At 40.9% G+C, this 23,986-nt stretch overlaps 1 protein-coding gene across 4 annotated transcripts in view; it reads left to right on the forward strand.

The window, feature by feature from the left end:
• Positions 1–23,604, forward strand: part of PDE7B (phosphodiesterase 7B) — a 177,028-nt gene extending 153,424 nt beyond the window's left edge. For all 4 annotated transcript variants that reach the window (XM_076333666.1, XM_076333665.1, XM_076333667.1 and 1 more), the window contains 9 exons: positions 199–262; positions 1,889–1,984; positions 3,674–3,774; positions 4,866–4,997; positions 11,057–11,148; positions 12,212–12,356; positions 14,382–14,478; positions 18,556–18,636; positions 19,187–23,604. In XM_076333666.1, coding sequence (XP_076189781.1) covers positions 199–262; positions 1,889–1,984; positions 3,674–3,774; positions 4,866–4,997; positions 11,057–11,148; positions 12,212–12,356; positions 14,382–14,478; positions 18,556–18,636; positions 19,187–19,404 — 1,026 coding nt within the window. In that variant the 3' untranslated portion in view covers positions 19,405–23,604. The remainder of the gene's footprint in view (positions 1–198; positions 263–1,888; positions 1,985–3,673; positions 3,775–4,865; positions 4,998–11,056; positions 11,149–12,211; positions 12,357–14,381; positions 14,479–18,555; positions 18,637–19,186) is intronic.
• The last annotated feature ends 382 nt before the right edge of the window (positions 23,605–23,986 follow it).

A 23,986-nucleotide genomic window follows, 5' to 3' on the forward strand; every position in this document is an offset into this window, starting at 1 on the left:
GCAAGTGATATTTTATGCAGTATAGCATCACTTGGTTCCTGACGTCTGATATTTCAAATACATCTCTGTAGCTTTCCCAAACAAAACTTTAAAGCTGCAGCAACCAATCCTGTGATTGATTAATGTGGAATAATAATTTAAATCTGCTTTACAGTTTGAGATGCCAGTCATTTGCCTTTTCATATTTGTTTTTTCTAGCATATGCTATCCAAAGTGGGAATGTGGGATTTTGACATTTTCTTGTTTGACCGCTTGACAAATGGTAAGTAATTTTTTAAAAGTTTTTATCTTAGTATCTCTCATATATGGCTATTCTAAAAATCCCTAATTAATTAATTGCTAAATGTTTCCAGTTTAGATTACTGAAGAGAAATTGAACACAGTTAACTTCTCTTAAAATCATATCCTTGAACGTTTTCAGGCTTTTCCCAGAACGCTCACAACTATAGGATAATGCATAAAGAGTGTTTTTGTATTAATCTAATCTCCTACATTTGCTATGGTCACCTTTTCAAAGGGGTGTTTCAGTTTCCTTTACCTGGGAAATTCCAAAGGTACTTTAAATATGCCTATTAGATACACTGGTCGATAAGTCCAGACAGACCTCCACAATCAGTCGATTTCTATCAACATGAAATACCTTTAACTGAAGATACCCTTGCTTCTGTTCAGCAGCAAAAATTAGGAAATTCATTAAGACAGTAAAAACCTGTGAAATGTTTTGTCTAAATATATGCCTGTAACACCACACACACACTCATGTCTAGGCAATACCTCTTGATCAGGTAACTGCTGAAGAGGGTCACGATCACACCTTTCTCCTTTCTGTATTGCTCATAGGAATGAGATCCCTCATTCCTCACCCCCAATCTAATAAGGTCTGGCTGGGGCAGAAGGTGTAGAAAAAAGTTGGTTTAGAGGGTAATTCAGCTGAGTGAAGAGTGGAAAGGACCGCAAATGGCAAGGGAAGCAAAAGCATAATTCTTCTAAATTACCTTTCTGCACCCCTGCTCAGTAGTCAAGGCCAAATAAGTTTCCATGTCCTCTTCGTACATATATTTATTTTCTTTCCTGAGTTACATTACATAAGAAAAGACTTCCTTCAAACATTGTTTATACGTTGTATGGGTTGGTTGGTCTGGGGTTTTATTTCTAACTTTTCTGGAAACATTGCTGCTGAATTATGCAGTGCAAACTTTTTAAAATTCTGTGTGTATGTATAGTTGATCGTATAATACTAGTTAGGCTCAATTTTGCTAGTGTTCCCAGTATTGGATTCACAGTAAGGCCAGCGTAATATTACAGTGGGACTTGAGACCGTAAATGCTGCAAGTCATTTTTTCCTGTCTGCATCATCATTATGAGATGCAATTGTAGCTGAGCTAGGTACGGGGGCTAATTACATGTTTGTACAGCCATGTGTAAAATAAAAAATTTAATTACAAACTGCTGATTCCTTGGTAATTAATTAATTAGTACAGTATGGCAAACTGAAGTGGCAGAAAAGCCATTCTCCTTTCTGTCGTTTCTGGAGATAGACCTGTATTATGAAGATGATGCGGTTCTCAAACAAGCCTGTCAAAAGATTTCCAGTTAAAACCATGTCAATTCGCCTTCTGCGTCGTGTTGAAACAGTAAACGTGACTTTATGGCATCTAGACACAAGAATGGCACTCCACTGGTACAGCCGTACCATCAAATCTTGGTTATATATAGGAGTAATTCATATAAGCTACTTTGCAGTATGAAAGTGTCATCTAAGCTCATATGATAGGAGCTAAGGTGATGGGGGCTGACTAATAGTTCGGAAATTAGCAAGATTTTTAGTCTTGTTTGGTTTATAACTACACGTTAAGGGAATCTAAGAGTTGTTCCTTTCTGCTTTTAGGAAACAGTCTTGTAACACTGCTTTGTCACCTCTTCAATGTGCATGGACTTATTCACCATTTCCAGTTAGATATGGTTACATTACACAGGTTTTTAGGTAAGTGCTCACCTCAAAGCCATCTTTAAATGCAGTTTACAGCTTAAATAGGGCATCAAAGAAGGCACTGGCTTGGTCTGCGTGTCTATGTAAAATCATGATATTGTTGCAAATATTTCAGTAAAACATTTCTGTGATACATATTGGCATACAATTTACAGGCACTCAGGTACTTGGTTCAGTACCTGTTAAGTCAATGGAGGGACTTCAAAAGGCTCTGCATTGGGCTGAAGCATCCCAGTACCACAATTGCACTGGTGATTTAAAAAAAAGGATGCCATGCAGAGATGTGGCTGGCCGAGTAGGCCCACACAGACAGACAGACATTGCAGAACCTACCCGTGCACAGTACAATTGTGGTGCAGAGTCATTATTTTAGTGACTAATAGACCACTGAGACCCAGGGCAGTTAAAAGCTTATGTGCAAAATTTAACAAATTATATCAAGCTGTCTGCACCAAATAGTGTTGACGAAAGCCCCTGCTGCTGTTACTGCCAACAGAAATATTAGCCCCATGCTGTCAGCGAACCAAAAGAAATTGGCCAAAATCAATTACTTTTTGCATCATGTTTTGAATGCAGCTGAATGCCCGTTTGTTAGGCTGTCAGACGGAGTTTCAAAGGCAAGGTCTCTTCTTTAAGACTGCGTAATTGTCACTTCTGGAAAGCATTCCTCCAATGTGGAGACAGACAAAATCTCCCTGCTGTTTCTGACTCCTGTGGGCGGCCGTGAAGTGGACGCTCAGATAATTACAGCTAGCGGTATTCAGGGTTTAAAGGATTAGCCACTGTGACTTCAAATGCTTGTGGAGCTGGAAACAAACTGAAGGCTAGGACTTTCTTTGGCTTTCCCCATGCTGGAGACGAGTGCCATGGGAAATTTGCCCGTTACCTTTCTGTTTGATTAATTTGATAGTGTCTAGGAGAGTGCTTTGGGCAAGAACACGTGCAGCTTCCACTGTTCACGTGGTGTTGCCCCGAGACCACCTAATGGTGCAGGCACCGTGCAGGGAACAGATGAGTGCGAAGCACACACCTCGATGATTTTCTATGCGAGCGAAAGCTGAGAGTTAAAAGGTTGTCGCTCAGTCTTCCAGCTGGACCAGTTCCAGCACTGCACACTAAAACAAGAAGGACTGGTATTTGAAAATGGACGCGCAGACGTGACTAAAATTATCACAGAAGGTTTTGCTCCGCATACCCCAATGCTTTATCTTTTGATTCTCTGTCTGGAGGATGTAGGAATGCCTTTGACCATTGCTAGTCACTCAAATAACAAATGATGCCAGGGTATCAGGGCCTCACCCCCTGCCGCTGTAAAATAGGTGGTACTGCCTTAATGACATTACGCCCCTATGACAGCAGCGTAAATAATTACACTCCGTTGTGGCTAAATTTGCCTCTCTTCCTTATTTATTTTACTCCTGAATGAGAGCCTTCACTAAGGCAAGAAAGAGTTGATTTATGAACTAGACCCAGTATATCCCCTTGGGCCTCACAAATCCTTTCATGCATTTTTTCTCTAAAGGTATTCCAATAAGAGCACCAGTCTAAGTAAGCTACAGATATTTGAAGAAACTCCTTAGGCAGCTGACTGTAAAACCTCAAATTGTATTTTAAATCCAGTTCCCACGTGTGGCCGTGGCATTCAGAGACAAAAGGATCTTTATTTTCTGTTTTGGTTCCCAGTTATGGTTCAAGAAGATTACCATAGCCAAAACCCGTACCACAATGCTGTCCATGCTGCTGATGTCACACAAGCTATGCACTGCTATCTGAGGGAGCCCAAGGTAATGACAACCTTTCGCGCTGATGCTGCTTTCAGATAATTCTCAATTTTTTTTTCCCAGGATTGAAAAAAAAAAAACCCAAAATATTTTTAGATAGCGGAAAATGACCGCGTACTTGAAGTCAGCAACAAGGCAGTAGCAGAGTCAGCTACAGGTTACAGACACTTTAAACAAACTGCTGGAGTCACCTGTCATCACGCAGGCAACATATCGAAGTGCTGTCATACGAGTGCCAGCAAGTGTTACCGTGACCGTGTGTACCAGCCATCTGCGAGTGGCTGCAGTCCTCCCAGCAAAGCCAGCAGAAGGCAGCGCATGCCCGTGCCTCAGTCCCTTCAGGGCCTAAGCCCCTCACATCGATATTTCAAGATACCGAATTTGGCAGTGCAACACCAGAAAAGGGGAAAATGTTCCCTTTGAGCGGGTCTGTTGCAAGGGTGTCCTCTGCACGAGTGAACAGCAGCTTCTGACTGCTGCAGCAAGCCCTCACAGCGTCAGGGTGTGACGTTGCTTTATGTGTTACTGGAAGGCACTGCAATACTGTAATGCTGAGCCACAGTGTAAGAATATAACTAACCTTTCCTGGCTTGACTTAAATGAAGGGAAGTTCTGCTAGGATTAGCAAATTGTTAGTCTGAAAATTGAAAATTTTATAAACTCTGCATTTTACAGCACAGTGCTGTGCTGGAAAATATGAAGCCTGATGTATTGTTGGCATTACTAAATACTGTGTGAGGCAGAGGCCTTATCATGTATGCCAACCTGCTAGTATACTTACTTTTTAAAACTGAATCTTTTAGACCAAGCTCAAGCACTTCTATAACAACAATCCTTATATTGCTATAAACGATAAAGAGATAAGAAGTACAAACTGTAATAAAATATGAGTATATAGTCTGATATCTTTATAGATGTTTGTTCAACAGTCACCTTAAAAATGTAGTTCACAAAATTTATTTTATATTTGACATTTGTGTACTGTCCTACAAAACTAAGCACTGCCATGATGCTAGCCGATTCCTTTATTTGCCAAAAGAAAAAAAAAGTATTTACTGTTCATGTTCTTGTTGTGATTAACGTGTGTGATTCAGCTTGCCAACTTCCTCACCCCATCGGACATCATGCTTGGACTGCTAGCTGCTGCGGCTCATGATGTGGATCATCCGGGGGTCAACCAGCCCTTTCTGATCAAAACTAAACACCACCTTGCCAGCCTGTACCAGGTAAAACTGCAGCTGATCGAGTTGATAATATGTAAAATGATGTCAAGGAGGGTCTAAGCAATTTGCGGTGAGCTTTCATGCCGAAATCTGGCAGTGGGGGGATGTTGATCAAATCAACCTGCACTTCAGAGTCTGGACAATTTCAGTTAAGCTCCTCACTGGGTGTCTTTTGGAGCAAAGCTGATACACATGAGAAAGAAAGTGGAAATGTCAGATTTTGTTGAGGACATTTAAGTCAAATCAGTTGCCTGGGTTATTTCTGCTGTAGATCATCTGGGGTAAGGAACTGTGGGTAGGAGATTTAAAATCACAGGGAGGCAATTTGTACTTCATCTTCCTTCGGTGAGCAAGCAAGCAGCAGGCATGTTCTCAATTGGCATTGCATTAAAAGAAACTTTTGCTTCATGTGGCTCTAGTAAAATTAAACACTTAATGAATACTGCAATTTAAAAAAAAAAAAAAGAAGATAGAGGAAACCAAGGGAAAAGCTGTAGATATTTACCCAAATGTGCCTAGAGATATGAAGAAAGACATTAAAACAGCCACCATAGGTCACACCACAGGCTGTCTAGACCAGTATCCTTTTTCTAAGAGCAGCCAGCAAAAGATCTCAGAGAGAAACATAAGCCTGGGATAAGTACAGAGTTGTCCTTCACCTGGTATACATCCTCCCATCTCTGGCAAGCAGGAGTAGAAGACCTCCTGAAACAAAAACATAGACCCTCTTGTTCAATAACTATCAATGAACCTATCCTGCCCTGATTTTTGTGGTCCTTTTGGAACATATTTGTAGTTTTGTCCCATGGCAATCACTGTAACTCTGGGTTTTATCTACAACTGTCCTACGTGTATAATCTTTGCATGCATGTACACATGATTATATATGCACATCTCTACTGTTTACATTATACTTACATATACACGCTGGAGCAATACTGTAAATCATCTTGGTTGCACTAACTGTAATTCATAGCTAATAAATGGAGATGGTATTGTTTTGTAGCCTTCGGAAGAGTCAACTTCAGCCTTTGTAATAAGGTATCAGAAACGGAATATCCCAAGTTAAAAATGAATCTAACTGAGGAAGACTCACTGATAGCTACGTACCTTTCTACACATACTTAGGAAATCGAGAGTTGTCATACCCATACATGTGTGGTGCATTTTGCTCCAGTCTTTTCTAAATGTCAGGCCAGCTGAGCGGGGAGAGAGAAAAGCCAGGGGACTAAGCCAGGGGACTTTGGGAAAGTTATGTTAAGGATCTTTTGAAGAGGAGCGGGTAGAGCTATTCCACAAAAACCCTGGCCCTATGAAAAGGTATGAACAACTCCTTCTCAAATTAATACACCCACTATTATTACTGGAAACAGTAATATATAATTAGGTTGGAAATTCAGGCTCATCTGAAAGAAATGTAGCTAAAATAAAATACTGTTATCTTAGAGAGATGGATTCTGCTCAGCTAACCGGGCTTGAATACACTTTCAAACGTTGGTTAGAAAAGGCAGTGACAATACAGCAAATGCAACCTTTCAAAAGCAAATGTGATTTTTAAGTATCTTGTTTAGGGACGTTCACTGGCAAGTTTCATTTCTATTATTTTATCTGAAATTGATCCCAGATTGTTTCCAAAGATTTTAGTAGTATACAGTACATGAATGCCAATAAAAATAACAATGCTGGGAAAAAAGTTTTGTTGAAAACATTTTTAGTCAAAAATTTAGATTCAGTGAATAGTCTTTAAAACAATAAATTATATTCTTCTCAATATTAGTACTTTAACACGTGCTTGAAACTGAAAAAAAAAGTTCTGGGGTTTTTGGTTTTTAAATAGCAGATCCACAGAACTGCTGTGACTAATCAGAAAAATAATCAAACAAAACATAGTTAACATAGTTGGCAGTCATCTGTCACTGAGACAGTAGTAACTGAGACTTAGGGTTATCTGTTTATGGCGTCTCTTTGCTCTTGATTGTTTGTAAATTTAAATTAGAACTTTACATCTGAATCATCTGGAAAAAAAGGTTTTGCAAAATGAAGTTGGTCAGTATTTGACAAAGATGCGAAGTGTTTGACAGCTTCTGAAGGGCATATATGAGCAGAATCATGTTTCGGGAAGATAGGTGTCATCACCAAGGAGTTCAGAACTTTCAGTATTCATTTTCAAATTAAATCCATATTTTATGATGCAAGACTTTGTTTTGTAATCTATAGGGTAATTTCCACAAGTCTATTGCATGCGAGGCACCATAATTTTCCACAAAAATAAAAGTGCCTCATTCAAGTCTCTAGCATTACAAAGACAGTTGAGAGTGTAAAAGGTGACAGCAGGGACCTGGAGGTCACTTAGCCTCCTGTGAGGAGCACAACAGCATTCCTTGTTAGGTGATGCAGACTTTGCTTCTAACTTTCAGTGGCCATTAAAATGAAAAATAAAAGTTTTATTCTTGCTTGATAATCATTGTCTTAGGTCTCTGGAGCCTTCAAAGTCACAAATGACTCAAATTCTGGTTGATACATTCGGCTTATCCAACATTATTTCTGCTTCTTTTGACTGAAAGCAGCATACAATTCAAGGTTGCTCAGCCTGATACAATCCTGCCTTGTATTTATCCAAAACTCCACATCAAACCTAACACCAGAAAAAGTCATACTGCCTTTTTAAAAAAAAAATTAACTGTTTTTTACTGAAAATTATTATGAATTTCCTAAGAAAACAAATAGAATTGGTATAAATAAAATGTTATTTTATAACTTCAGTAATAGAGAGTTGAGATCTATCTTTGGCTCTTAAAAGAAGGGTAATAGTTTAGAAGTCGGCAGTGATCACACACATCTGTAGTACAAAACAGGTTTCAGAAATCTATGAAAGAACGCTTTACAACTTTAATATAGTTGTATATAAACTAGAAACAGGAAAATATATGTTTTGGGCATCAGTTATGACAGTTCTACTTTGCAGTCTTCCTTAAAAGCGCCATTTCTAATTAAAGTATCATTTTTCATGTATTTAACATTGCGTAGTTAAACCAGTTGCTCAGTGACTAAGAATGGATGACCAGATTGAAAGAAATTTAGATTGCCTTCCACTCTGAATTAAAATTGAAGTTTTCTCTGCACCTAGTTAATAGCAAGTCTTCCTCTCTTCAAGTTATTATTCTTTTCCAAATGCATATGTCAAGTGTGCTAGTTTGAATGGCTCGGGGAAAGTCACAGATTGGAGATTTTTTGATAGTCTAAGTGAAAAACCTGTTTTTTTTCTCACAGTCCTGAAGTCTGTGTTACAGCAATCCACTAATTTTAGGCAGTAGATGTGACAGGGGCTTCCTAGCATGCTGCCTTTAAAACAAACCTGTGCCTCTCAGTTTTAAAAAAAAAAAAAAGTTTGGGGAAGCAAGGTCTCTGGAGATCAGAGCTGAGAACCCCAGTCTACAAGGCAGCACATAGACTTTTTCCTGCATGGGTTGTCTCCCCACCAGCATAGGCAATCGGATAGCTCATGGCAATTAGTCTTAATAAGGCAGTAGAGTGTTCCTAGGTGGAATAGCTGACTCTACTAATTGTTGGCAGCAGCTTCAGGGGTTCTGGCTGCTTGCATTTAACAGGGGAGTCATATGACTTCATGCTCAGTTGTCACTTGTTAACTTGACCTTTCCTTTTCCCTCCTCCGTGTGCTTTAAGTGTGGGAAACTAGACAGTGCAGCAGCTTCGGTTTAAGTTCTCCCTATAGCAGCAGGCAAAGAGCAGAAACTTACAGAAGTGGAAATACTCTGGGATGGATACCTGAGTTTGCTTTTTCCTTTGAGTAACTATTAGTTGGATGCAAGAAAGTTCTTGGATACCTACACACTCAGCCCTGTTCTGGCTGGCCTTCAGCATGGCCAAAGAGCAGCTGCATCCATGGAGTGTAATTCCCCGGTTGAGGTAGGTGCTGCTGAAGCAGCTCCTCCCAGCAAGTAACGCTGCCGTGCTGGAAGGGACATGGGGGCACAGGGTGCTCCAAGGGCGAGCTCCCCATTTGGGATGTTTCGAGGGTGCAGTCAAACCGGGGCCGCAGGAACTGTGCACGCAGGCACTGTGTTAAACGGGTGTAAGCCTTCCCAAAAGCCAAAGGTGACAGTCAGGCAGGGTTTGTCTAATTTACCTTAGGGTAGGAAGATGGCAACCTGTGGACTTGGGGTGACTGTTGGGACCAGGATTCAGCTCTGAGACTGGGGAAGTGAAGAAAAAAAATTTGTTGTTATGTCCTATTACATTCCCTTATTTTTCTTGGTCAGAGTGCAGGGTTGCAAAAGTCCATCCTGATGTACTTAGGCAAAAGGAGAAGAGGGATATTTAAGTTGGCTAATGAACAGAATTGCTCTCAAAAGTAATTTAGATACTGCATAGCTGATCTTGAGTTCTGAGTCTGTCAGCTCTTCCAAAGAAAAGGACTTAGTCTTTGCATGGTTGGAAAGTTTTGGGGTTTGGTTTGGTTTGGTTTTTTCCCCCAGTATCCATGATTTCTATTAGGGAAACAAACAAAAAAAACCCAACCAAAAAAACCCCAACAACAACAACAGAAAAAACACTAAAATACCAAAGCAACGTATCAGTGGTTGTGTGAATTCAAAAGCAACAGAACGTACTGCAGAAAATACTGTAACAGGAGATTTGCACTCTCACCTTTGCACTATTTTGAGCACGAAATTTCAAGAAAAATACTGACAAGGTGATCAAAATGCAAATTGGATCGTGGTTACTGGCAATGTTTAGTGTTTCAACAGTCATTAGATATGACAGGATTACAAAGGAGGATGGGGAAGCCTTAAGGTGAAAATACTGTTCAGTCCCTCTTGGAGAAGTGGAAGCTGTGCATCACATCCAGCAGGAAAGGCAGCACTAATGCAGCTACACCTCAGAGCTGTGGCACTGTGCAGAAGGGAGCCAGAGATTAACAGTGGCCGGAGAGAGGGATTCTGTCTCTAGTTTCCCAGTTGGCAGTGACGAGGTGGAGTCCTTGCTCTGCTACCTGCCCAAAAGTTCTGGTCGTGTTTGGGGTTTTTTTAATCCAGTGCTCATCTACTGCAAAAATCATAAACTGCCCAAAACAGGGATCAGATGCCATAACTCCCCCGAGAGTGTCCCTATTGCTAGGTGACAGTCGTCTCATTCACACTGTGCACGTTGTTGTGGATAACTGTGGACTGTGCCATTCACTGGAGGGGCGCTCCGCTGGGCTCAGCAAGCAGATGCTTTTGTGAATTAGAAGAATTGTGTTAGAGGTTTCTGAACAAGTGACATTTCTGAGGCGTTCAGTGGTAGAAAGTACTCTGTGAACTAAACGAGGGACGATTGGCAAATGCATTGTGTGTTAGGACAGTAATATAAAGTCATCAGACACAAGATACCCAATTTGTTGTAATTTACAGACAACCTAGAAAGCCGGGTTTCTGTTCCGTTGAAGTTTTTTCCGATCTAACTTTGGTTCCACTTAGTTGGAAAGAAACAAACAAACAAAAAAGACTCAAAATTTGTTGCAGACTAAGTTGCTGAAGCCTGCAGATGCTCAGTGATACTGATACTCCTCTTGCTTTCATTAAGCAGCTGCAGGCAGCTTCCAGTTCCCTGACTCCAAGGGAAATTCAGCAGTTTAGTTTTCTTTTTCTTGTCCACTCTGCATTCAAACTGTAGAAGCTGAGAAGTCAACCTGGGATCAGTGGGAGGTAAAAATATGATTTTGCACTCATGCTTTAATTCATTTGTTAATAAATCTGTTAGAATGCAAGCCACCTCCCACTCAGATGAGATTAGCTCCTCTGTTCGCAGCAGGACTCAAAAACTGTAGAACAACAGGACTCTAGGGCTGACCTTAGCTAGGAAACCTAGAAGCACAAGGTCCTTAACTCTAGAAATCCAGACCAATTCTTCAAATCCAAAAGGTGGCTAAAAAGCACACATTTTAGGCTTGTGTTACAACACTTCCAACCAGCTCTAGGCATCATGTGATATGGCAAATCTGTATCTGTACCATGGATACCTGCCTAATCCTTGAATTCATTCCTTTTATTGCTCCCTAGAATGTTTCAGTGCTAGAAAATCATCACTGGCGCTCTACAATAGGCATGCTTCGGGAGTCACGGCTCCTCGCCCATCTGCCCAAGGAGGTGACGTAAGTATCCGCTGGAGGAAACGCATCACTGAAACTAGTCCATGGCTTCCATCACTCTTCTTAAAACGAGACTGGCAAAGAGGCCCAGGCTTCTAAGTAGGCTGAACTTCCTGCCCTCCCTTGGTGCCAGTACGAAATCATGAGACTAAGTTATACAGCAGCAGTATTTTCTAAGACTTTGCCACTTCTGCAGCACAGGAACGGCCACTGTCAGCGCTGGGAACACTGGGAGTCCCAGCAGGAATGGACCTTTTCAGATCCATTGTTGGCATTTTTTGTTTTACATAGCACCAACCAAATCTGGAAAGATTTAGTGATTAAAAAGCATGAATAGAGAGAGAAATGAAGGAATTGGTCGAGTAGTATCGAGACTGCTCAGGACTTCCTCACCTGGCTGAGGAGGTGTGGTTCAGTCTTCACTGTCTTTTTGGGTGAAGGAAAAAAAAAAAAAAGACCTAGCAACATGAGCACCTTGGCCAAGTTGATGCTAACTTTTTACCTGCTGGTTTTGTGCAGTGTCCCACCAAGGAATGGAGATTGAGCCAATGAACAGCCTGCAATACTAAGTTTTAATCACAGGTGACCTTACCAAGAACATAAACAAGTTACCTGGAAGCGATAAGCTCCATATCCCTCCAGAAATCCTTTGCATCAGACCAACAGCTTCAGTCCTACTTCAAAGGACTTCAGTCCTTCACAACTTCAGCTGCAACTTTAAAGTTGCTGTATTCAGCACCCAGCTCTGAACAGCTGAAGATGTGAGCATTTTTCTAGATGCATCATGCTGTTGTTTTGGTTTTACTTTCCTAGCACTTTTCAGCTGCTTTCAGAACCACCTATGCCAACAAGCATTTTCCTTCTACGTTATCTATTCCTCCTGAACCCATTTAGGCAGCCAGAACAGTTGTACCCTGCAAACCCTGAGCAAAGAGATCAGACTGCATCCATAAAGAAAGAGGAAGCTTTATGAAAGAGGAAGCTAGCTATGATCCGTAGCAGGTTATTTTGCGCTATTAATGTTCAGTGGTTCCATGATTGAAGGGGCTTATTTTCCTTATTGCAGACAGGACATCGAGCAGCAGTTGGGCTCTCTGATCTTGGCCACAGACATCAACAGGCAGAATGAGTTTTTGATCCGTCTGAAGTCTCACCTTGACAATCAGGATTTGAGGCTGGAGGATGCGCAAGACAGACATTTTATGCTTCAGGTAACTTCAAAAATTATTTTTCCATTACTGTATTTTATTCATTTTTCAAGTCACAGTATTTGCTAGTATATGTTAGACTAGCATACGATAGTGTGTCTGGACATCAGTGTCTCCTTACCTATCACCATAAACACTTTGCTGCAGCCACCTGGTACGTCAGGCAAGCGTAAGGTGCCTTCAGTATTTCCTTATGTAATTTCCTTGAGTTACAAAGCTGTGAATGCAACAGATACAGGAGAGTGTCAAATGCTGAGAAATTAAGATAAGCTATTAGTTATTTTATTTCCAGACTGCGTCTCTTGCCAGGTAATGCTTCAATTGTATTTTCTCTTCTGGCAAACGTCGCTTCACTGGTGTTATTTCCTAGCACCACGCAAGAGAGCCCCCTTGTCGGTGTTCTTTCCAAGACAGCCTGACATCAGGTGCCCAAGTCCCGTCCCTGTGATGGATGTTCAGAAACTGCCTCTGCAGAGACAGCTGTTGCCATGGCAGCAGGTGCTTCTCTAGTGGATCTGCCCAGCTAATGATGAAACCACATTTTATTTAAAAATCCAATAGATTCAAACTGGTTCTTCCAGCTAAGCTGCAGTCATTAACAGGCTCTTCAGAATAAACCTCTACCTATTAAAGCATTATTATGATTAAAGTAGCTGCATATACATGCTTCTCTGGAGAAATGACATCAATTTCACTCTTAAATACATAAAGGAGTTAAGTAATCATTATCATCAATAAAACAAACATCTACATGTTATCACTTTGTCGAGGTTACAGGAAAGGTGACAGCTGCAAGGAAAAAAGTGCTGATCTGTTAATTCTTCCCCCTCCACCAGTGTAGGAAATGTAGTAATATGCTCACCTGTCCTCCATCAAATACGGTCTTCTGTCACATTCCTGCATGGACCATGCAGGGCAGGGTGATGAGCTTATCGTATTTCTGGACAGATTAGGCAAGAAAGTTGTGCAAATGCCAAAGGCACAGGGATTACAGATCTCAACTACGGCAAAACGTTTCTTATGCGCTTTCTTTAGATAGGAAAGATAGGGCATAGATAGGAACTAGGGCACAGACATGGTGAGATTTATTTATCTGGTGGATTAGCTGTGGAAGAAGAAAAGAAAAAAACCCCAAGAAATCTTGATTGATCAGGGTAAGTTAAAGAATGTTTGAAAGACCCTTGTAATAGTAACATTAAGGCTAATCAATTTAATCCAGAGAGAAAAGTGACTTGGAGACTTCCCTCCTCCAGTTCACAGGTCTGAATTTATACAGGAAATATTTCTGTTTTCCTCCCGGGTGCCAGAATGATTTCTGACCTCTGTCAGGCTAACTGACTGTGTTCAATCTGTGAAGAAATGAGGCACATGACATCTTGTTCTAAGGCAGTAAGACAGACAGACTATTACATGGTTTACTTTTCTGAAGCAGTTACTTGATTTTAAAAACCTCTTGCCCTCCTGTAGTCATTCCCCTGCAAAGCACTTAAAAGTACTAGTTAACTAAGTGAAACCAAGCCAGGGGCAGTGCGGAGAGCCCTGTGCTTAGCTTTGTAAACAAAAATATGCAGACATTAAGATGAAGTGTAATTGAAGTGAGATGCAAGGTCACTCACTGAGACCGCAGAGAAATGATGCCCAAATAGTCTTACACCAGCTTGGCTCTTCCCTTCCTTGTCATCAGCCATGGATGCTGAGCCAGGCAGTCAGCAGGAGCCAGCCTGAGGCTTTTGTTGGCTTATTCCTTGCAAGGAATATCCAAAAGACTTTGCAGCCTTGGAATTTGGCCCTCCTCTTGTTCTTGCTACGGTGAAGCGGAGAGCTGAATGAAAGTTTTGTTTGCAGCTTAAACAAATGCTCTTTCCTCAAAAGGCATATTTGGGTGAGGCCGAGTCTCTAAAAAGGTGATCTTAACCCTTCCCAACATTGCTGGTGAGGCCTGGGAGTTTCATGGCTGCAGATTTGCTGCTGAAGCACTGCTAGACAATGATTTCTTTTCTCATCACTACTTTTCTTCTTTGCTTTCAGATTGCACTCAAGTGTGCTGACATTTGCAACCCTTGCCGGCTCTGGGATCTGAGCAAACAGTGGAGCGAACGGGTCTGCGAAGAGTTTTACCGGCAAGGTCAGCCCCTTTGCACGCGGCAGTCCCCTTTCACCTCGGCCTTCCAGGCTTTTTGTGTGGCGAGACAGAGGTAGCATTCAGCCTACCCAGTTTGCCTTGAAATCCCCCTCAAGAACAAGCTGTTGAAGAGCTACTTTGCCTCATTTGAAAAGTGGGAAGGGGTGAAAGAGCAGCAAGTATTTCTTTGCCCTCACTGCTCCTGTATCAGCGTCAGGCAGGAGGGAGGGCTCTGCTGTGCCTCAGCACTTGAATTCGGCTGGAGGGCCCGCGGCTGGATTCTTCTCTGAGAACCCTCCAGCTCTTCTGAGCTGGAACGGCACCAGGGCTACACTGCACCAAACACTACAGCTGCCCACTGTGTTTTATCTCGCTTTTCACGCTCCCACTACAGCTCCGATGGGAGCCTTACCCTCGCTGTTTCCCAAATATGACACATTCTTCTGCCTACAAATGCAGAGAAAGGGTTCAAACGCACTTCCCAGCACGCTGTTGAAAGGGCCAAAGCAGGCAAGCCAAAGCTTGGCTAGGACCTATTGCAAATGTTTTCAAACCCCTGCAGAGAGCGCAGTCAGGCAGGGTTTTTTCTGAAACGCAGTAATTACACCATTTGGCTCTATCTGCATAGGCAAGGTCATGCAGTGCTACAACACAGGGTGCAGCAGAGTTTAATCACTGCTAAATTCTTTGTTCGGAGCATCATGAGAGCCGAAGGCAAGTGGTACAAACACTGGAAGAGCACACAATGAAGTTCTCAATTCATTTAAAATTCTGCACCACAAAATTAAGCCACATCCGAGCTGGTACCTGGTACAGTTAGTCCCTAACAAGGACAAATAGGTCAGCAAGTTAATTTTCAGCCAATGTCAGTTTAAGCTGGTGAAATGTCTTTGACTTTGCTGCTTTTGAATCAACATAAACAACTTGTCAGATGCAGGTTTATTTAGTCAGATTATAGTCAAGGCATAACCAATATCCAGCTCATGAGGACAGGGCCCCAGTTGTGCTTTAGTGTGCCCCTCACCTTTAGTGTGTTGAGGGACCATGCTGAGAAAGACGGCACTCTCAACTCTTAGAAACATAAGCTTTTTCCCCAAGACTCAAGATTTATTATTATAACATCTAAAATATACCTCTGAAAGGGGACACTGGAGCATGAGACCAGTTAGAAGCGTAACAGGGAGAAAAAGAGCATTTCATGTGGGAGAATATACAGAAACTGTGGTCTGACTGTCACTGGTAGCTGTATAATTCTGGTAAGTGACACAAAAGACAATATTAAATAGCATGTATTTAGATACCATTATCACTTTAAAATGTTATTGTAGACCTCTCTACCCCCTTACACAGAATGCTGGGGCTTGAAGCTATTTTTTGTTTAGCATTTGAAAAGCATCTCTCTCATGTTTTGATTTTTAACTATAGATGAGGCAGATAATCCCACAATTCGTGCCTTGTTTAATCTTCCTTCTGGAACGTGTACAAAGTTTGAACATTTTTGTACCAAACATTTCTAATGCCATTTTAATAGACTCAGATCTTTATCTTCCAGTCATCTGGTGCATCTACACTACATCTATTAGCAAATAAAATATACAACTCAGGTACATGTCAGGGAGTACCCGATGCCTACAGCAGCTCCTAACATGAACCTTTCCTAGAAAAATACTTTAACTTGTTCTCATATGGGCATTTTAAAAGTCAAATAGGAACACAGGGTAAATAATGCAACTTGATTTGTTTATATAAAACTGGAACCGGCAAGAAAGAAGTTTCAAGAAAATGGCTAATGTTTAAGTAACATTAATCATCAGTTTCTCTGGTGAGGTTTTAAAATTGCTTAGAAGGTTTTCTCCAGCGTGAAAGCTCTCGGCAATTAATTCATGCAGTTACTTTTATAGCAACTTGAAACATGGGAAAATTGACCATCATTTAAGTTCTTACCATGCAGAGGAAAATCTTATTTTTGTCAATTAAGTGACTTGTCAAAAATAAGATGATGTTGGTTACACTTCAAGCCAGCCAGGTCAACCATTTTGAACGCAGAATACCTGCCTAGAGGGGTCATCACTGGAGTTAGACACTCTTTTTTTCAGTCAAAGATTTTTGGAGAGGGTAGAGGGGAAAAAGAGGGCAGACAAATTACACATTTGAAAACATGACAAACTGTTATTTTGTCTCAGTTTTGCTGAATTGTTCTTTTTGATCCTTTGTGAAGCTAAAACCATTTCCCTGGTATTTTGTAAATATCTAATTGAAACTGAAAATACTCCTCTCACATTTAAGAAGGCATTGTAAGCTGCAGAGAGAAGAAAGGCAAGGCTTAAAAATGCACACGCTATTTTATATGGGGCTATACAGCCTGAGTGGCACAATAGCATTTATGTCAAAACAGTCTATTAGTGGGGAGTAAAGAACTTTTAAACAAAAGCAGTGGATTTAAAGTAAAATGATTCTTTTCGGGTTGAATACAACATTTTGTCTGATCTAGCAGGTCAGTCTTATTTATGGGAACGTTTCTTGTAACCACCCCTCACTACATCCTTACTAGTAAATCAAATGGACAAAGTATTATTGCCTGAGGGCAAGTGTGCAGCTTAGCTTGCACACAGCTAGTCTCCCTTCCCTCCCATACTGCAGATAGGAATGGGTCTGTACCTCATGCAGTAACCAAGACTGTACCCTGGCAGTGTCTCAGAGAAGGCTAAAAATCACAAAGGATGAACGTGTTGCACTCACAGACGGAGTGTTTGTTTAAAAAAAAAACCCAAACAAAAAACACATTAACTCATTAACAGCAATCTTTGCATGGTGTACTGATTGCATGGGGAAATGCAGTCTCTCCAGCAGGACAGGTGGTTGCTGTCTGGATGGCAACAGGCAAATGAGACTCCCTGAGCTGTTTTTCTGCTGAATTCTCATGTCCAGCTGGCCTGCGGTCCCCTGTGACCGCTCCAGCATACACATGATCATTGCTATTGATTACCTTCAACTACATAAAAAACATCTCCTGTCTTACCTATGCACAGAAGACTGTCTTGCGTGACCACTTCTGCATCTGCAGGAATAGTTGCTACTGACTGTTTATAAGCATCTTCTCAACACCGAATTTGGTCAATTCTGCAGCAGGAGCAGTCTCAGGTGGCATCTGGGGTGAGCAGATCCCCCACCCAGGCTGTTCTTCAACAATTTGAAACAGACCTCAGGGCCAGTCACAGCAGGAGCTGCCTTGTAGGAGTCTTCAGGGCAGTCCCAGATTCACTCCTGGAGACCTCCTGTTCCAGTTAGTCAAATACTGTGCTATGAAGGTGGCTAGGAGTTTGGTCAACCACTGTTTCAGGTCTGTCTGCTGTCTCAAGTCAGTCCTGTGCAGATGACTCCGGGGACTTCCTGGACCACCCGGGGAATTAGTGATGCAAGTTCAGCGCAGCAGCACAGGCATAGCCCTGATACCCAGCTACACCACAATTGAGAGACAAATTTTTAATTTCATCCTTTTTCCACATTTATAACTTGAATTCCATAGCTCTTGCCACATGAATACATGTTGCCCAAGCCCATGCTCTGGCCCTTATTAATTTGTTACTGCAGACACAGCTGCTGACTGCCAGGCTCCATCACGCTGCCCTTTAACAGCAATTTCCACAAGCATACAGTACCAACTCACACGACAATACTAATGGAGATGTGTTTCTTCTAAAATATATATTCTGCATTTTTCTCATAGGAAGACATTTGAACACTTGAGTAAATGAACTAGAATGTCCTAAAAATCTTCCACGTGAGAGAATCTATTTTAAAAATTAAGGTCCTCAGAACATGCAAGTGCTCAGATTTAATGTTCGTTCAGAAGTCACCTTTCCTTAGAGAGATTTTTCTTTGTATGCATACTCAGTTTCTCTGATATGTAAAACAAAGTCCAAGAAATGAAGGTATTTAGACATTTAACATGGTTGTCATTGGTGCAAGATTCCAGCTGCTCAAATCCACACAGTTGCAGTCACTGTAAGAGTCTGACATAAGTATGGAGAAGAAATATAAGTGGCAGCAAATTATTTTCTCTTCTTTTTTTTTTTGCAGGTGACCTGGAACAAAAATTTGAACTGGAAATAAGCCCCCTTTGTAATCAGCAGAAGGATACAATACCAAGCATACAGATCGGTAAGTATTAGTTTCATTCTCTTCTCTCCATGTTTATCTCAGTATGGCACAAGCTCAAAGAGAAACTCTTCTTCCCCCCACCCCCAATCTAGTTGTTTTAACAGTAAGAACTGTAGGTACCACAAGAGTCACGATTCACATTCTAAATAAAAATGTTCAAAAAGAAACCTATCCAAGCCAGATACTCAATAGAAAGACAACAGAGTCATTGCACAGGGAAAAAAGGGGTCATTCTAACATCTGCGGAGAAAAACCACAGCCAACACGTGATTACACACTGGTTACTTCTAGTCTGAAATCTCCTCAGAGAAGGATGCTGTCTCTCTCAGATTTTACTGTTACACACGCAGATAGAGCTACATCTTGTCATGTGCGCTGGTCAAAAGCTGTGCATTTCAAAGGGAATTGATGGCTGCTTGAGGCGTTACTGTTATTTCTCGTCAGGGTTTTTGCCACTTACATTGCTGCGTTCTCTCGAGGTACTCTATGGGGTAATGCACTCATAGAATGAATTTGTTCCTCACCTGCTGTACTTTGTGTGTTTCCCCAGGGTTCATGACGTACATCGTAGAGCCACTCTTTGAGAGGTGGGCCCAGTTTACAGGCGATACCCCCCTATCTGAAAATATGCTAAACCATCTCAGGAGGAACAAGGCCAAGTGGAGGAGTTTGCTCCACAAGCAACACAGCAGTAGCAGAAGCAATGACCACTCAGGTCAAGTGACTGGCAGCCAAGAACAGACTTTAAATGAAGAAGAGACTCCTTAGTGGCAGCTTTGCATTTTTCCTGATAGCACTGCTATCTCTGTCTTGATCACAGCAGCAAACAAAATCCCGGGGAGCTAGGAGCCTGTTGTCAAGACCGTGGAAAGGGAAGAAATGGCAAAGCAGAAGCTGTGAGGGTCCTCATGAACAAGCCCGCAGTTCTGCTGGGTTCCTTTCTGGATCTCCTTCACGTTCCTCTCCCTCTCTTCGTTCTGCGCATGTCTGATGCCATTCGTCACTTCTGATCATGAACTGCCTGAATGCAGAGTCCCAGTCAGCAGTACTGAAACCGGGCCGGTTACGGCTGCTGTGAAGCAGGGAGGATTACTGAGAACAGTGGAGATAGAGGCACTCTTGGTTATATATTCATTTACCACGAGTCATACTGTGACATATGTATACAGGCCCAGAGCGCCATATGCTTTCCAGGCTGGCAGCTGGGCTGCACATTAAACCACCAGCATCTTCAGCATCCAGAGGACACTGGCTGAGTGAGACAGCGCTCACAGAGGGCAGAGAGAGTCTGATTATTTTAGTAATTAAAACAAAAACCTTTTTAACTTTTGTATTCTGTGCACTAAACAACAGATCTATAAACCTTGGACTGAAGTTACTCTCCATATACACAACTCCAGTGTAACAAGGCTCATTTTGGTAATCATTTTTATGCCACTTTGGATAAAAGACGGGCATCTTCTCATTGCAAGGAACAGTATTCCCTCGCAAACGAAAGGGAAGGTGTTGTACAGTCTAAACCTTTGAAACGTGAACAGATCTATCTTTTGAGTACTGTTTCAAGTAACATGTTTATATTCATATGTGTACATTTTCTGTAAATACAAAGCGCTACTGATTCCCATGCCAAAATACTGGAGTACTGTGGGATTGCTACCTGTAAAAACATTGGCACTGTGAACAGAATACTGTTAGTTTTAATACAAGAGAAAGCATTTGTAAATATGGTATAGAGTTTATTAATATACACCATTGTTTGTGGATAAAAGCCTTAACTTTTAGCATCCTTCATCTTCTGATAGCTGCCAAAATCATATGATCACAAGATATGATTCTGAACTGCCTTTCCACTATCCAAGGTGTATCAAAGGTCATTAAGGAATGAAGTCTGGCAGGATAACTTCTTGAAAACTTCAAACACATTCCATATGGGTCCGTGTTGTTAATCCATGGCACCTTGCACATTTGGTCTAGGCAAATGCTTCACAGAGCCTGAAGTTTAAGCTCAAAAAAATCAAAACCCACAGCAACACCACATAATTTGACAGTTCAATCTGATTACCATTTATTCAAGAGTGTGATTTTTTATTAAATAGCTTAGTGATCTACAAAGCACGACATTCTAATAGTTCTGGAGTCCAATTGTTTTCTCGAGTGATGTTGCAGTGTAGCTCATTTTTTCCCCACATTCCCTCCTTAGATAGCCAGCATCAAAATGCATTTGTATTTTTCTTTTCGTTAAAAAAAAAAAAAAAAAATACTTCAACTGACTTCTAGATCAGTCTCACTCAATGAAGGGGAAAAAAAAAAAGCATTGTAGTCAGACTGTTAAGAAAAATCCTCTTAACTACCATAGTAGCTGAGGAATTTTCTATGGTCTCGTGTTTGTGAAAGATACATGGCCTTATCTATGCCATAAACAACCTCAGTTCAGATAGTCTTCAGAAAACTTTACTTAAGCTTCCATCATTTCAATGAGATTGTATTCTCAGACACTACTGCACTGCACCAAAGCGATTGTCCCTTTCTCCTCTGCCCCCAGAAAAATTAATTGCATTCAGGTATAGCATTGTTGTAAACCCCCAGTACATCAAATCTGTATAGCTGTTTTCCAAAAGAACTAGCAGATATGGCCATATAATCATGTTTGGACATGAATACCTTGGAGAGGCCAACAAAAAAAGAGCTATTTAAGTTGGTGTTTGAGAAAGATAATATTTACTCATAAAGATGCAAGGGGAGATATAATAGAATTTTTCTCAATTACAGGGAATATTGACTTGATTAGACAAAGTCTTCACGATCATAAGGTGACTAATATGTTTAAAGGAATATAAAAAGCATAAGTTTTAGTAAAGGATGTTTTACTCTACTAATTCAGTGGACATGTATCTTCAGAGAAAGAGACTGAAACCCAGTGAGGTGGGAAGGTGGAAATCACTATGAGAACACAAAGCATCCTGAGAATGATGTTTTTCTTCTCCTCTACTGTTTTGTAAGCTGTAAGCAGTAGACATTCTTCTTCCTCCCTCTTCTAAATGGGATTCACACATTAGAAGTACCATAACAAGCAAAGAGAGAGAGAGTTGTAGTAGAATACAATTATTTCTAACTATAGGACATAAATGTCTGTTTAACCACCTGATGGTGGGGGTGGGAGCATCACCACTTTGCAGCTTTTTAGGTGTATCTTTCCTTCTCCTGACAGATTTAGGACAATTATTAGGACATTAAGCAAGCAGTGTAATGTACTGCTTAGAAGCACTTAAGTACATACAAAAGGATATAATTTCCGTTGTTTTTGTCCTTTTACTAAGAAATGGAAGCCATTTTCCGTCTAGTTCAAAGAATTTTTTTAAAATGTTCTGAAGTTTACTTAAACAAACCCGGTGTCTAGTGGCATAAAAAGCTCTTGACACAGGTACATTGCTGAGCTGTTTCTGAGGAGCTTCCAGAATATAGGTCCAACGGGAAAGCTTAGGTACAAATCAAGTTCTGTTACAGCTACAATAAAACCAAGACCTTGTCTGTAATTAGAGCCTACAGGGTCCATTACAAGTCTGCTCTTACCGAGTTAAAACTTCCCAACTTTGAAAAGCTGCTCTTAAAATGGACAGGTTGTGGGGTTTTTTGGTGCACTGAACCTACTTGCTAGATTTCAATCACCTTGTCTCATGAAACAATGCTTGAAACAGGTTCAGGGTGGCTTCAGAAATGCTTCTGTACTCATGAGCCAAACCCGTTACACAAGATTGGGTCTGGGCCAGTTTGCCTCAGGTGCTCTAGACAAAAGTGCGCTGAAAAGTTAGGCTCTGGCAGCAAATGCCTGGCAGCCAGATTCTCTGGGGTCTGTAATGCAAAATGCTACCATTTGATTTCCCATAGAGGAAGCCAAACCGTACCCGATACAGCCAACCCAACAGCACCAGTGCTCAGAGGACATTTCTGTACTGGGATTTCTCCCCAGGATGCCAGCAGAATGCTAGATGCACAGAATAGAAAAACGTCTATGCAGATAAGGTAGATTTTTGTCTTGTCAGCCCTATTAGCCACTTTACAGAAAGCCCCTGTAAATTATTCTTCTTTCTTATTGGGCCAGTGCAGCTAAGAGATTATGAAGTTTTAAAACTGAGTTAGGTTTTTCGTATAAGGAAAGAAGCAGAAAACTGCTAAATGCAGGAGCTTAAAACGCTTTTATGCCCCACAAATACAATTCATTTGATTAAAACCTAGTTTCTTTGAATGCAGATTTCATACCATCAAAGAGGCAAATTCTGTATAAATAACAACAATAATAATAAAAGAAAGTGGTGACAAATGAAACTTTTAGGCTGGTTAAAATAATGCATACATATGCATTTTCATTAAGTAAAGATTTTTACCTACCTTTGGGTTTTTAAGGGTCAACATTCCGGCCACCAGCCAAAAGAGGAAAAAAAGGACTATTGAAAATGTATACCTTTGAAATACAGAAACAGAGAGAGGAGTAGCTGAGATAAAGTAGAGTCTATGGAGGAAAAAAACCCACATGATCTGCAGTTCTATCTAACCTAATCTACAACATGGGTCAATTATTTTTGTATAAACTATTGGTTTTCATGAAGAAAATCAAAGTGTCCCCGAATGATCAGTGAGAAGGCTGCTACCACAGTAAATGAGATAAGCCCATTTTCACACTGCATAGCTATCTCACCAGCTTTTCCAATCTGTGGTTGAAATTTCTATTAAAAGTTTCCAACAAAACAGAGGCAGAATGCATACTAGCCCTTCCAAATAGACTCTCCTCAGAAAGGACAAATGCTCAAGTAGTTATAATTTTATTTTCAGGTATCAGTTAGGGTACCAGCCATAATTTATAGCCTTATATTTTAAGTCACTCAGCTGAGTTGTCCATAAAGTACTCCCATTCCCCTCCTGATGCCACCATCCCCCACTCATGGCCCACAAAAATCAATACTTAAATTTGAATTAAGAACCTGCAAATCCAAAAAAAAAGCCACCCCAAAACACAAAACAAAAACCCAAGGCAAGCTTCATGCCATATTCATGGCATGTATCCAAATTACTTTGATTGGTGCAAACTATTGTTCTGTTACTTGTTTCTATAATCCATCCAATATTTTAGGTACATAAACTTTAAGTGCAGAACATAAGTTTGACTTGGATGTAAAATATATTCTGCTTATCTTTGAATTCAAGATTGTATATGTCATGTTTATTGTAAAGCATTTTATATATACATATTCACATATCTTATACAACTCTATGGGCCAAACACTGGTCCCACCAACTTCACTGGGACCAAGAATCAGCCCCCATATGTGCGTATATATGCCATATGCATCATTCT

This window comes from Aptenodytes patagonicus, chromosome 3 (genome assembly GCF_965638725.1).
Source record: "Aptenodytes patagonicus chromosome 3, bAptPat1.pri.cur, whole genome shotgun sequence".
Taxonomy (NCBI): Eukaryota; Metazoa; Chordata; class Aves; order Sphenisciformes; family Spheniscidae; genus Aptenodytes; species Aptenodytes patagonicus.